The following is a 15391-nucleotide window of genomic DNA, read 5'->3' as shown; positions in this document are numbered from 1 at the left end:
CCCGAATACAGCAACGTCGCGTCGCGTAACACACACTGACGCGTCGGCACATGGATGATGCCGAATTTCGGGTGCTGAGGTAGTAGCCAATATTACCAGGGGATGTAAGATGTTTTTTTTACAATGGAATGCGATAAGTCACCACAAAATGAGATGAAATTTTTGATAAAATATGTATAATTTCTAAATAATTCACTATTAATAAGAAAATAATTGTTTAAAATTTACAAAAAAGTCATATCCAACCATTAGGCGTAGTGTCGCAAAGTGAGCGAGTGAAAAGAACGTACATTACGCTTATATAAGAATATATCGCAGAATAACAAACATTTAACTTCATAAGTCGATAAATACAATAAATAAAACGTTTGTAATGCAATATTAGTCTCTTGAGATCCATACACGCCGATTTTAGCATGGTTCAATGGCCTGTCTGCTATCTAAGTCGTCAATTCTATCAACGCTGGTCAAGGCTCGCCGCCGCGCGGGTCTGTGCTTCCATCTGTGCGAATATTCTTCGAAATAGCGAGAGCGACTGATGGCGGAAAATTCATACCGGTGGAAAAACGGTTTCTTCGCGCGGGCCGCGATAAAGCAAACACGTTCTCCGTAATTCAACCGCCCATCTCTGCGACGTGACACCCGCGTCTGCAATACTTTCTTCCAAACGTACAATCAATTTTCCAAACGTAATGAACAGAACGCATATATAAAGTCACAGCAAGTCGAGTCATCTCTCGCCGCATCGGCAGCGCATTCTACTGTTTCTCACTTGGGAATGGAGTGCGGTAATAGTAACTGTGCAGTGGCGTAACCATGGGGGAAATGAGGGGGTAGATACCCCCAAAGCCTCAAAGAAATAAAAAAATACTTAAATCTATCGACTAGTTTTGACGCATAATAACTGCATTTGCTTAAGTTGTTCAAATGCACCGCCCTATCACAATTTTTCAGTTATAAACAGATAATGCATCGACGATCCACTCTTTGATAGGTTAAGCCATTTCTTCGGGCGTTTATTTATTCCGCGGGTGCACATCAAGGGAACACACCCAGACACCATTACAGCTAGATAACTCGACGATCATAAAAAATTTAATTTTCGCACGTATTTTTCTGAAAAGGAAGCATGCATAAAAAAATGTAAAAGTTAGTTTAAGACCCTTGCGCTTAAGGATATTAGCTTCTACTCTTAGGTTTATCAGTTTAATTCCATGCTGTATTTTTTCTTGTTTAATAATAATAATAATAATGTTTACCACTCCATATTAATTACAAACAAAGACAAACACAAAATGTAAAGACCTTTAGATTTACTAGAAGGCAGACTTGTGTTTAGGCTACGATTATTATACAATTATCTACCCTGCATTGGTTGTTGCTGCAATAGTGGAAAGAGGACGTGTACCGACATTAATAAAATGGTACCTTTGACTAAATATATCATTACAATTATCTAATTTGATTTGATAAAGTAATTATACAATTTTAGGATAAGTAAACTGCCAATTTTTTCACATTTTTAGAAAAATATGAAGATTTACCGCCTTTTTGCACTCAGATGGTAGACAGTTTTAGACTTTTCAGTAGATTCTGGCTGGCGTGAATGTTTGCAAACAGGATACTTAATTGCAACTCTGAACGATTCTATTTTCAGATACCCTCACAATTGCGGACTTCCCTCTAGTGACAGCAACGGCCTGCCTGGAGGCTATCCACTTCAACATCAGCCAGTATCCCATGGTGGCAAAGTGGTACGAGAATTTCAAAGCGGAAAACCCCAGACTCTGGAACATAGTTGCTCCGGGAATGGAAGAAGTTCGAGCATTCGAATCTAATCCCCCAGACTTATCTCACATATCACACCCAATCCACCCAACATCTAAAAATTAGTTTATAATGCTGAAACAGAACAGACAGCAGTCATTTTTTACAATGTTTTATAAAAGACGGACTGGAATGAAAATATAGATTGTCTCATGGAAATTTAAATCATACCTCCAGTAAGAAATTAGAACGTGGAACCTAGAAAAAAATATTCGAGCGCCGACATCATAATCAGTAAGCATTTTTGAAACAAAAGAAGCTTAAATTCTTGCTGAAAAAACATCAAGTACAACTTTTCTCGTCAAATTATTGCCCAAGTATCTCATTTTATTTTTTTACCTCTTGAACAAACCTGTGCATTTTTTAAAAGAAAAATAATTAATACTTTCATAAAAGGTCTAAGATATATGAATACTTCATCAAGACATTTTTCTCCTTTTCCACTTCTCGTCATTTCAGCGTAAAACTTGTGAAATATGGTCGATATTTGACCGATATTTGCACGCCATATTATTTGCTAAGTGCCACCTGACAAAATAAAGACTGCTATTTTGACTGATAGACAATCGAGAGCTAGAATACATTATTTTAATGCTGGTGTTAAACCAGAACTCGAACTGAGAACTCACTTTGATGAGTACCTTGATATCATTCGATGAATAAAAGACTTCATCCAGAAAAAAAGTCATGTACTCACTTTTGAAAGAGGGTAACACTGCAAAAGGGAAATTATATGGTCATTGATTCTTGGCTACGGATCATGATCAAGAAATTAATTGAACGCTTACGAAGATCTCCACGCATGCAGCATTACATTTTAACTATGGTTCATAGAAGCGACCATAGAGCACAATAAGTTGCTCATTAACTGAATATTTCAAACTGCTCACTTTCTGCTGCACTTATGAGATCAAAATAATGAACACCAATCAAGTAAATACATTTCCAACGTCTTAACCAAAAATGTATCTAAAACAATCAAGCTACGTGCTTCCATTAAGATCTTTCCACTTCAATTTTATCAATTTTGTAGTTATGATATTAATGAATTCATCTCTCAATGTACTTTATCGAATAATATTTTAACATATTCACGAAACTATAAATCACAGTAAAAAAATGCCTTAAATACTATTTTTCTTGAAAGAATGTTGTTCTTTCGATTCTTTGAATGTTCATATTTGTTTCCTCGGATAACTAGCTATACAGTTCCTGTCACGTGAAACTATTTTTGGATGTTTATGCAAAAATTAGAAATTCCTACTGGAATCAAGGTAAATACATGGGCTGACGCTTCCAAAATGCTAAATCTGTACGAATCCTTTTAAGGGTACATGCATGCATACATATATATATTTTTGGTGGATTGACAAGGAAAACATGACGTGAATTAAAATTTTCAAACTTCTATCTGTAATAAATGTTACCACAATGTTTTGTGAGGAATGCTTACGACTTAATCTGTTTTGCCTTGTACTATTTTGCTCATTATGGTATGTGCACTAAAATGTCAATATATGATATTTCATAAGACTTTAATTCTTGGAAAATAAAGATAATTCCAGCGGAAATTCACGATCACTACTCCATCTCCAACTCCTTAGCGATGGAAAAAGGCATCCGAAATATATTTCCCATCCCTATGAATCTAATTTTCTTTGCAGTTTCGGAGTACAGTAAAAAAGGGCAGTATGAAGATTGTTTAACTCCTATGGATAATTGACTCACAACTATGCAAACACAGAAATCAGAATAGCAAACAATCCTCCGCTTAAAAAGGATGAAAACCTTGAGATGGGGGAGTAAGTCAAGAGAAATCCTCGCTCCCTGTGCGAGAGTAATAGTTCACCGAGAGTCTCTGAAGAACGTCATGGAACTACTGATAGCAGGGATTTTAAGCGTAAGGCGATGATACAGATTGGATGTTTCGACAAAAATCAGAAAGGTTTTTTGGCAAAATACTTTATAATGAAATAAAAGTAGTAAAGATGAAAGAAGAAAATTAGATGTAGCACAAGCCAAGCCATCACAATCAGCGGCTGAGAAAACAACCCTGAAGGGGTAATGTGGTTATAATATTTGATAATAAATAGCCTTGTGATGTTGACTAATACTAATACTCATTGTTTAAATCGAATTACACTTAAAAAGATTTGAAAACATTTTTAGACACTTGATAAGTATTTTTTTAGTAACTGCTATTTTTTTAGTAACTATTCCCTACGAAATAAGTAAGAAATCGATGGAAGGGGATAGGGCTGAACATGATAAAAACATTTATCATTATGAATCGCTATCGATAAATTGGACAATGCAAAAGCCGCTGATGAATTTTAGTGGGGAAGGCGGATTTAATGATAATAAATGTGTATATTATACACTCCTGCATCCTCAAAGGTACAAGCACCTGGATTGAAACTGCCTTTATTAAATATATACATTATTGCTGTATATGCCATTGCTAGTGTTGTTATACAAAAACTGAAAATTTCACAACATTTAGGTTTATGTAAATAAATAAGGACCATTTCATTAATGCCTGTTTGTGAAGAAATACCAAGTATATGCGTCTTTTTTACAATGCATCGAACCATATTATGTAGACATTTAACATCGTTAGTTTGGAATGTAATGTGAGTAACAAATGTAATTTTAAAAAAGTTCGATTTTAAATATGGAGAGTATCCATTTCTTTATCGTCTTCAGATTTTTTTTCTTTTGTTTCATGATTTTTTTTAATACTCTGGCATATCGTTAAATAGTTAGGGTCCCGAGTTAATAAAGGGCCTCTTAAATAATGATAGGCTTGGTTTTGGATTCATTGCGCATCGCTTCCTTCTTAAATAGTATTCATCACTAACGGTACTTTCGGGAATATTGCCGCTCTGTAAATTAAATAATTTAAGCACTTTAAAAATGTGTTTGATAGGCAGAATCTGCAACCGACAATAATTTGCGTTAAGGACAAGCATAAGAGAGCAAATAGTAAACATTATGAAATATTAGAGTCAGGTCGATGACAGTGGATTCGGGGGTCCCAGGGCGGGCCCCGCGAGGATACAACTCGAGAGCCGGGAACCAAGTCTGAGACTTATACGCCCGTGCCTCTCGAGAGGAGGAGGACAGAGGAAGGAAAAAGGAATGGAGGCATCGCCGCGATGAGAGCCCGACGACACCTCCAGGGGAAGGATAGGAAAGGAAGGGAGGGGACGAGGAATCCCGCACCGTCACAAAGGCGGGCGGGCCCTACTATAGGTCGTTGACAGTCGATGTATTGGGATGGACCGAACTTATTTATGACACTAACTTTACTAACGAGGCAAAATTCTATCTCTGTGGGCAGAGTCTGGCCAGGTCGGCAATCGCCGAGGGCCCCGAGCTTAGGGGGGGGCACAATGCCTTGCAACGCTCGCGTCTATCGTGAAGCGTGTATGAAAGGTGCAATAGAAAAACTAAGTGTATTTGAACCAAATTTCTACTCATTAGCCGCTTTATTTACAACATACTCGGCGTAAAAAATAGTATATAAAAAATGAAATAGAGGAGTCAGAAGATAAAAGGGAACCTGATGTTTTTTTGAAAGGGTTATTTGAAAATGTTATATTCGAAGTTTTTTATATTGCAGTGCAGTTTCAAGGGACAAATTCACTAAAAAGATAAAATAACCATAATAAATTATAAAGTTTTATGAGCTGTGAAATTTTCACTTCTCACAGTATTTTCCTAACGAAATTGCTATTTTTATTAAATTTTATCTAGTTTTTGAAAGCCAGAATAGCGTCAAAATCTGGGCATACAATTTCCTAAAATTTTCCGGGGGAAGCCCACGAAACTGCCGATAAGGGGGTCTTACTATGAGCTTCACCGAGAGCCCCCAATCACCCCACATTCCCCCTCACTGCAGGTTATTTAAATGCTAGTAAGCCGAAGTAATGGTTACTGAATCATTCACCGTGAGTTCCCCCCAAACCCATATGGACCTCGTAGATACCTATCAACTTTGCGGAAATGTGCTTTGGCCAGAGTTTCCAACTTCTTCTTCCGCATCTTAACATTGCATCCATGCATATAATATCTAGTTATACAATATAACTTGATTATAACGTCATTTAATTGACCACAAAATTATTATATCAGAGTGAAACAATAAAAGGATTATTTAGCTAATTAAACAATAGCACACGAGAAATAAAAAGTTACAATTTTTCATGAAATACATACTTTAATGAGATTATTGGTGTAAATACAACCAAATTTATGAATAATAACGTTTTGCTATTTAAATTGTATGTAACAGGGTCATTAAAATGAAGTGTTTTTATCCAAGGTCGCCCATTTTAGCCACTTTTACTAAGGTTACTTTGCTGCTTGATGCCGGATTTTTTTACGTTTTGTACAAGGTTTTAGAATCGATTGGCGATGAATCCGAGGTTTTATCAATGCTTACACTTTAAGTTTGGCGGGACTTAGGAGCGAATGACGTTATATCCGTGTTGACGTTACGGTTATGACCATAATAACCAAGTTGCACAGTAGTTCTCTAATTTTGAAGGATGGATTCTGGGTGAACCAATAGAGCTAATAAAATCGTAACACCTAGGTGATAAATGACATGTGTATAGATAACAACACGAATCAATGAGTAAACTCCATTTGAAGAAATGAATCGTGAAATTCAAAAGATGAGTTTCTCATCATGGGCGTACCCAGCGAGGGACAGGAGGGGGCAGCTGCCCCCCCAGAAGCAAAAATCGCAAGTTTCTTTAAGGAAAGTAATGTTTTTTTTCAAGCAAATAATTTAAAACCTTATTAAGAGCTGTTACAGTTTCCTTAAAATGTTGATTTTATTCACCTTTTCCATGCTTAAATCTTACCTGCAACTTGAACAAACAAAGGTTGTCCCCCCCCCCAGTTTTCATCCTGGGCACGCCCTTTTTTCTCATGTACGTACCCTAAAAGGTTTTGATATCATAAAAGACGGAAACAATCGCAAGCCAAGTAGCCTAAATACGAGGATATTAATAAGGTTGAAAATGGATCTAGCAAAGCGAACGAAGGAAGCAATTGCGTCAACCAAGGAAGCGTCAACAACGACTCGATTGAAGATAGAAACTGCAAATAAATTCTCAAGGAGTAGAAAAGTGGAAACTTAGATCTAGATCCAGGCTTGTTAGTTTCCGAAGCTTGACCTACAAAGAAAAGAGGACAAACAACGTGAAGAGGTAGGCTCTACTTTCTTGACGGGTCGGACATACCCTGGTTAAGCCTTCAGTTACGTCTCATAAAATATGGAACACCAGTTGTTTGGATAAATTTAGACGGAGCTGAAATCGAAAATGTGAAGGTCAGGCGATATCGGGACAAAATATTTTCACTCATCACTACGCGATGAATTATTTTGCACGTACCTTGAAAGATTTCAACAATTACCTTCAACACCCTCCCCATTAAGACCAGTCAGTCACTTCAAGCATAAATATTATACGAACCCTCGGTTGCCCTAGAAGGGACACCATTTTTCAAACGGGGGGAGTTAATTGCATGAATGTCTCATTGAGGCTGATTCAGAAGTGGCTCTTAGGCATTAATATTTTCTATGGTAGAAGTCGCAGAATGAAGTCACACATCGTAGTTTTTCGCAATTTGCCGACTTCGGCCTCAAGACAGCTAAGTAATTAAGACGAGTTAATGGCAGGCGTAGGAAAAAAAACCTACATAACTTTTTTCTGACGTGAATACGCTGGCTATACCGTTGGACAGTTGGCTGATGCCACTTTCTCGGCGACGCGTCGTCGCCACCGGAGTCGACGGGACGCTCGAAAAAACGATGTAAAATTCGGGGTTGCACGTTGGAGTAGGATTTTACTTTATATTCACAATGCAAAAGCTTTATAAAACGATTTGGTACAATACACTCGGCGGAACTCGGTGGAAGTATCTAATTTTTCTCTATGTTCATGTAAAATATTGGCTGAAAGCAGGCTCCACCATTTTGTTGTATCTGTGGTAAATAAACAAACAAAATCTTCAAAAACCCTCGAAATAGAAGAAGAAAAAGTTCTTATTAACATGGTATAACAGTTTTTCCAACATAGCAATCCATGTAAGCACTGCGAGAGGATAAAGTTGGCAATTTTCAGAAAAAATTGAGGGTGGTCGTTTTTCGCTAAATTTGTTCAAATTTGACCTCATGTATATTGTTAACGTTAGTGCTCAGGAAAGAATAAATCGGGAAAGGCTATAGCGGGATAAGATGGTAAAATCTGCACTAGGCTGGATTCTTATTTGGGATCATGCACTCAAAAGTAAATATTTAGAAACCCCTTTAGCGAAATTTTTAGATGCCTAGGTGGTCCCACGGTCCTTCTATCGTAAAAAACGTGTTTTTTCGAAAAACATTTTTCCTGAGCGATCCTTTGCTTTAAAAAATCTGAAAAAATTCATGAAAGTATACTTTTATGTTCAAATACACCCTGATTTTTTTCATACTTTTTGGGTCAAAATTGAGTTTATGAAAAATATTTTAATTTTTTCATGAATTTTTAGGTTATGTTAGTAATATTTGGCAAACTTTTAAAAAATCATTTTTTGTGTATTTTTTATTGTTCTTTTGAATGGCCGTGTTAGATTTGCCATTTTTACTCCGGAAAATCCTCAAAATTTGAATAAACCCATTTTTTGGTGTTTTTCCCCATACTTTTTAGCAGATAAACTCTACAGCATGTTAATTAATAACGATTTTTTAATTATATTTTCGTTTTTTAACATGGTGGGATCAGGTTTGCCGTTTGGCTTTAAAGAAAATATAGCCCTGCGTCTTAGTGAGCTCCCTGAATACATGCTGCACGGTATACAACTGCTATGTAAAATCTCTAAAATGATAAAAGGGAAAATATTAAAAATTAACTATGCTTAATTAGCATCATTTTATTCAATTTTGAAATTTTATCGAATTCGTATTACAATTGTGGTAGAAGCCGCATACTTCAACAGCTAGTCAATGCGTATTATCGCATTTTAAAGGGGGACTTGGAGTCTTTATAAAGATTATTTTGTTAAGATCATTTGAATGTGTTTGGGAGGATAATACAGAACTATTGGGGAATTGATGAGATATATTGTTGTAATGGCACGCTGGGATATTGTTTAATTATGTGCGCGGGATTGTTGCGAGGGGTGTGCAGTTTGGCCGAGGGAAGTTTTAATGCAGGCATAAGAACCTTGAATCCGAGAATTTCTAGGAAGGGTATCACATCCCTAAAACCCCTGCACCAAAAATACCACCGATCAGTTCATTTTTCGAGTGACGACGACTGTCAACAATACATTTCCCTCGGCCAAACTGCACACCCCTCGCCACTGCACCCTGCCACTGCGCCACTGCACGAAGCAATCTGCATCCCTCACCCGTACGCCACAAGGAGCCGACGAGGACGGACGCGGGGGCGAGCGGGCGGGACAGGAGTCAAACTCCAGGCGCAAAAGGCCCAGCGAATTTCAGATTAGCGGATGGAATGCACTGAAGACACTCACGTCCACAATCCGTCGGAGTGTTTTCTTTCTGACTCCGTGGCGAGGTTTTTCTTCTCTTTAAGATCATGCTTGGACCCACCATTTCAGTCTCAATAACACGTGGCTCCGAACAGGGACGCAGCTAGGAATTAAGGCTAGGGGGGGGGGGGGTTTAGGCACAACTAATACTGGGGAGTTAAGGGGTATAGAATACCCGCCAGGGGAAGCTGGAGGTGCAGGGCCCTCCCCCAGAAAATTTTTAAGATAGATGGTTCAAAATGGTGAGTTTTACGGCCTTCTGGGGGATATTTTTGTAATCCTTTCATTATTCTATAAGTAATATTAATCTAATTAAGTAAAATGGATTAAACTTAAAAATTTCTCTGAGCTCTGGGGGGGTTTTAACCCCCAAAACCCCCCTCGCTGCGCCACTGGCTCCGAAGACAATTAGGTCTATTTTGTGCGCGGTAGATGCGGTGAAGTTCTGGGAGGGTTAGAGTCCGAGTTCGAGTTTTTTTTTCATATTTTAAAGGAGATATTCTTAAAATCAACATACTCTATGCAGATGGCTCAAGAAAAGTTATTATCGAAATTTTTATGACTATCTATGTTAACACTTTCATTTCAAGCATTTCTAAACAGATTAATTCACGGAGTGGAAATAGGCAGAAATATATTGGTAAATGAACTCTGAATACAATGAATTTTAATAATCATACGTTGATGACCGAAATACCGGTCACTATGTCCTCAAGCTTTTTATTCAGGTGAAACCGTGATTTTACAATAATGTATTTTTTCGGGTTAGAATGGTAGAATTTTCTCCTGGTCCTGAGCTAATTGTGGTTCGCATACCCACTTTTAAGACACTGTTTGTGCTTTCATGTATGTAACTTCCCACGTTTTTTCGTAATCAAGTTATAGAAATTTTAAAACTACGATTATCTATCGAATTCCAATTATTTTTCTTGTTCTGGGATTATCAAAATAATTTTAACTACGATTTTATCTGGTTATTTAGTGAGAATCGTAGTTAATATGAGTAGGAATTTTTATCAACTTATATTGGACAGTAATTAGCCGAAAGGACACGAAGATACAACCTCTGCCACCTCCTCTGCTTATTTCCTCTCAGTGAATGAATCTTCTTACAATAAAACATAAATTTGTTAACGCAGATAACCATTATATTAATAAATTTAATCCTTTAAAAAAATTCGGCATTAATTATTTACTGAGTCAACGGCGTCTATTACGTAGATATTAGGAATGATTCTTTCACAAAATAAAAAAATATAATTACTTAGAATTTGACCTTAATCACAACAAATGCGCGTAAAACAAACCTACTGAGCAACGGAGCCACATCTATGTCTTGTAAACGGTCAGTCCAAATATGAATCCAAAGAGAGGAAAAGCCTCGACAAGGAGCCCGAAAGAATACACCCCCACGGCTCAACCTGCGCGTGAACGTTTAGTACCCTCACTGCATTCGATTCCCTTGGGCTTTTGCGCCTGGAGTTCGACTCCTGTCTCGCTAGCCCGCTCGCCCCCGGGGCCGTCCTCGTCGGCTCTTGGTGGCGTACGGATGGGAGATGCAGGATACCTCATGTGCCAATCTTCCAAGTTTTTCCCGACCCGACCAGATCAATTAAGTGGGACTCGTGAGTGTCTAAATATTATTGGAAACGATAGTTCTGGAAATCATTTAAAATAAGATCAATGGCGACCAGATATTGAACGTAAATGATTTCAGCCCACTCCCGATTTCTCTCCACGGTACTCGTTTGATCCGTCGCTTCAACCGCTCGCCTTAGCTTCCTTCACTTCTTTTCCTTTGGCGCCTCGACCTTTCCGCTACTTCCCGCAACCTCGCCGTCATCTAGATATTCATGGGAAGGGCAAGTGCCAGTTTTTACCTAAACTCGGGGGGGGGGGGGGGGGGGGGGGAACCGACTCCGCTTCGCCAAGCCTCCAACCGTGCTGCCACTCCCCTTCCCTCTCTAGAAGCCGTCGCGAAAGGCAGAGATAACATACGTCGAGTTGGAGGACCAATCAAAGGATTCAGCATAGGTACGATTCAAACGGTCTTTCCATGGCCTTCGTTCATATCCTCCATTCCCCTTTCCAACATACACAACTCTTTAGGGTTTCTCCCAGCCTTGAGGACTACAGCTTAACTTCTCATTTTTTTCTAGCTCCTATCTCCCATCCTCAGGTAAGTTATTTTCCACTAATCCACCATCCCAGATTCAAATTCGTCAGAGAGAAGACCCACAGTAAATTAGAGAGCTTTGTAACATCTCATAAAAAACAACATATATGTGGTCACTATTTTATCAACTAATTTCTTTTTTCTTTTTCTTGACCTTAATTTCTTAATGTCGATTAACATCTCTGGAGTAAAGGTCTAAGAATTATATGCATAATTATTTGCCAATGTTTCGAAATATTTTTTATATCTTCTTCACGGCTATGAATGAATATGATTTCATTAAATTGATACATGAAGGCATGAAAGATTATTACAATGTTTTTTTAGAATAATAAAATATAAAAATAAATCAATGTCACATTCATTATAAGAAGAGACAAAAATTTTGACACACAATATACTTAGCTACAATCAGAAAACAAGTCTTTGCAAAAAAGGTGAACTATACTCCAAGACGTTAATTAACATTATAAATTAAATGCTTATCTCACTAAAATGATTCGATAGGGTAGTTTCCTTCATCAAAGAAAACAAAAGGTATTGATTGCAATTCGTCAACCACCATTAGTGTATTCATAATATACAAATTTTTTGGTTTTAGAAATCCCAGCTGAGACGAATGGCAATGGTCAATTTTAACCGCATTTGAAAAAGGCCAGATTGGTACCCATATGATGCCACTCCACGTGACGTCACAGGGACCTAGTTTCTATTCGAGTAGATAGGAGTTTTACCTCGTCTGAGATTACCAATGCATGCATGAGGCACAGAGCTCCGGGAAACATGTCTTAATAATCCCCTATTAAAACTGCCTAAGGTCGAAAAGTTCCCTTCGTTTGATAGGGTATCAATAATCCTTATTTAAGCCAAGGGCTACCTGCTAGCAGGGGACTCTGCTACCTGCTTGCAGCCTGCACAGTATCAGTGCTCAAAGCCTCGCCCCAAGGTTACCTCACACGCCGACAGTGGGAACCAGAATGACGTCGCACGGCATTTTCCCGGCATTCATACTTAGCCGTCGCTTTTCGCGCGCTTGAAAATTTTCACTTTTCATTTGATCGCGAAAAATAGATATTGTCATTTAAAAATCCAAAAGCGTGAAATGCGTACTCCAGGAGTAGTAATCTTTCAATTTAGGCAATAAAAAAATAATAGGAAACCACCCTATTGTTGCTTATAATACTTGGATACATGCATAATGGATAAATGAAATTAGTACAACCAAAAATTGTAATTTGGTCATTTCATAAGTCAATATATTGTGTCAAAGCACTTTTCCAAGTACGCAAAAGCCAAAGTATCAGACCGTGGCAATAAGACAGACCATTAAGGACACCTTTGTGTGGACCATCACCATAGTTAAGTGAGAGACTCGTATTCTATTCTCATCTAACTAACAATTACCTATTTCAGGAGCCATAGCAAAGGGATGTCACCAACTTTTTAGGATCCAAATGATACCATTATGCTACATTGCCAGTCATAAAGTCCACTTCCACTCAATTTAAGATGCTCATTGAATTGAGAGCGTGAAAAGTCAAGGGGTCCAAGTGATTTTTTTTCTGAATAGATTTAGGAACAGAAATTGATAGTTGAAATAGACACAAAACTTGGCGGCCAAGGGATTCGAATGAGTCTCTGTTTTGTACTGACATCAACTGGAAAATCAAATGCACTACTAAATATCTACTTGATCTCGTTTGTTTTCTTCACCTAATTTCTGTAACTAACTCTGTGTAGTAAAAAAAATCACTTGTACACCTTGGCTTCTAACCCCCTCAATTAAGAACTAAAGGAATTAACTAATTCCAAGCATGAATTGCCTTCATCTGAAACATCAACATAATGAGAGTTGAGAAGCTTCTTCACAAAATCAATTTCTGGATAGTTCTAATCTTACCTGTAAATCACTCTGCCATTATTAAACTAAAACTACTAAATTAAATAAAGAGTATACTCGCTCAAAAACCATAAGAAAACCCTACATTAACCATTCTCCAACTTCATAAATGAACTCAAAGCCTACTCACCCATTTTCAAATGAGAGTTCATGATGATGCACAATATAGTAGGTAATCACTGTCATGCAGTCATTTACATCACCAGCCAATACTGATATATTTTTCCACTTTATTTATTTATTTAGTCCAAAACAGCACGAGGCCAATTACAGAGGACTACAATAACAGGAGAAATAATTACATAACATTAAGCAACGTAACCAACAAAAACAAAAAATATTCAACAGTATTTACAAATAATAACAAAGAATAGTCATCGGGTGGTGCGAGGAATAGGGGGAAAATTACGATAGTGATGGTGCAAGTTGGGTGAGGGATGAAAAAAAGGATCAAAATTTGGAACACATTTGGCATATGAGTTAATGGAAGAAGGAAGTCTGAATAGAAAAGAACGTTTAGAAACAGAAAGGCGGGGGGTGAAACAATGAAATAGGTCACTCGACCTCGTCGTGCGCGAAGGAACACGAAGCGGAAAAAAAGAAAGAAGGTCTGATGATCTGTATTTGCCATTAATGATATTTAAAAAGAGTCTCCGGTCATTGAGGATACGGCGATCAGCTAAAGTAGAAATGCCAAGAGAGGATCTAATCTTATTGAGGGAGAAGTTACGAAAAGGCAAGTGGCGGTAGCGGACAACAGAAAGGAAAAAATTCAATGAATGTTCCAGGAGTTTTAATGAAGAAGGTGGGGCCGAAGACCAGATTTGGCTGCAGTATTCTAGGACCGGAGAGACACAGGAAAGGAAGAAGGTGCGTAGAGCAATTAAATCCAACACCTCACTATGGCGATACATCATACCCACCAAAGACATAGCGCGGGTGGAAATGGATTTAATGTGCTCACGAAAGAGCAGCTTAGAGTCAAAAATAACCCCTAAATCCTTCTGAGAGGTGACCGAAGGGATATGATGTCCAGATAATCGGTAATTTCTACTCAGGATAGACTTGCGTAGGGTGAATGGTAGAACTGGTGGTGAAAATGGTGAACTTACATCATCTTATTCAGATTTTGGCTTTAAGCATAGGATGTATGGATGCACTTGAATATTATTTGTATTTTATTTGAAGCTTCTTCTTTGTGTAATAATAATTGAATCCTTCAGAGGGAACCTTCCAAGTCTCTTTAATCTTCTTCCAAAATCATACTGCCCAAAAAAATTCAAACACGCAAGATATACAAAATCCACAAGTTTCTGAGTCAGTTTCTCCACAATGAAATATTTTTAAAAATATGCTATCTCCCATTGAATTGCTTGCAAATAGCACTTTCCAAATGCAGCCAAAAAATTAAAAAAGATACTTTTTAAAAGAGTTTTAGACACTCAATATACAATTGTGCAATAGTAATAGCAGCATTTTTTAATCTCACCAAGCTAATGATCTGTTTTGCAGGAAGTCAGAACCAGCTCCTCATCTACAAAAAACTTCATTTTTAATTGAATACTCTTCTGAATATTCAAAAAAATATAAACTAAGAACAGCTGAGAACTTTATGAGAGGTGGTTAGCAACTAAAATAATTTAAGAAATAGATCAACAGATCTCGATAATTAGAGGTTCAAGTTTAGCGGAGGGTCATAACATTGCATTTGCATGCAAAAATTCTGAAGGCCATCGTGGGTATAATTCATTATTTTTTTCATTTCATCTTCCTGTGTGTTCCTTTAACAATACTGATACAAAAATAAAATTGACATTTTTCAATAACATCAAGATATACAGTAGACTCTCCATATTACGAAGTTCACAGAACTGAAAAATTGGAGGTTTATAATGACGAAGTTCGTATGTAAGTTTCTTTTAGGAATCAGCGAAAAA

General features: G+C 37.5%; 1 protein-coding gene across 2 annotated transcripts in view; it reads left to right on the top strand.

Annotated features, from left to right (window-relative positions):
* Positions 1 to 3398, top strand: part of LOC124171345 (glutathione S-transferase 1-like) — an 82743-nt gene extending 79345 nt beyond the window's left edge. For both annotated transcript variants that reach the window (XM_046550502.1, XM_046550501.1), the window contains exon 6: positions 1658 to 3398. In XM_046550502.1, the coding sequence (XP_046406458.1) occupies positions 1658 to 1893 (236 nt within the window). In that variant the 3' untranslated portion in view covers positions 1894 to 3398. The remainder of the gene's footprint in view (positions 1 to 1657) is intronic.
* Positions 3399 to 15391: the final 11993 nt, after the last annotated feature.

Source organism: Ischnura elegans, chromosome X, assembly GCF_921293095.1.
Source record: "Ischnura elegans chromosome X, ioIscEleg1.1, whole genome shotgun sequence".
NCBI classification, from domain to species: Eukaryota; Metazoa; Arthropoda; class Insecta; order Odonata; family Coenagrionidae; genus Ischnura; species Ischnura elegans.
This window is presented reverse-complemented; position numbering and strand designations above follow the sequence as displayed.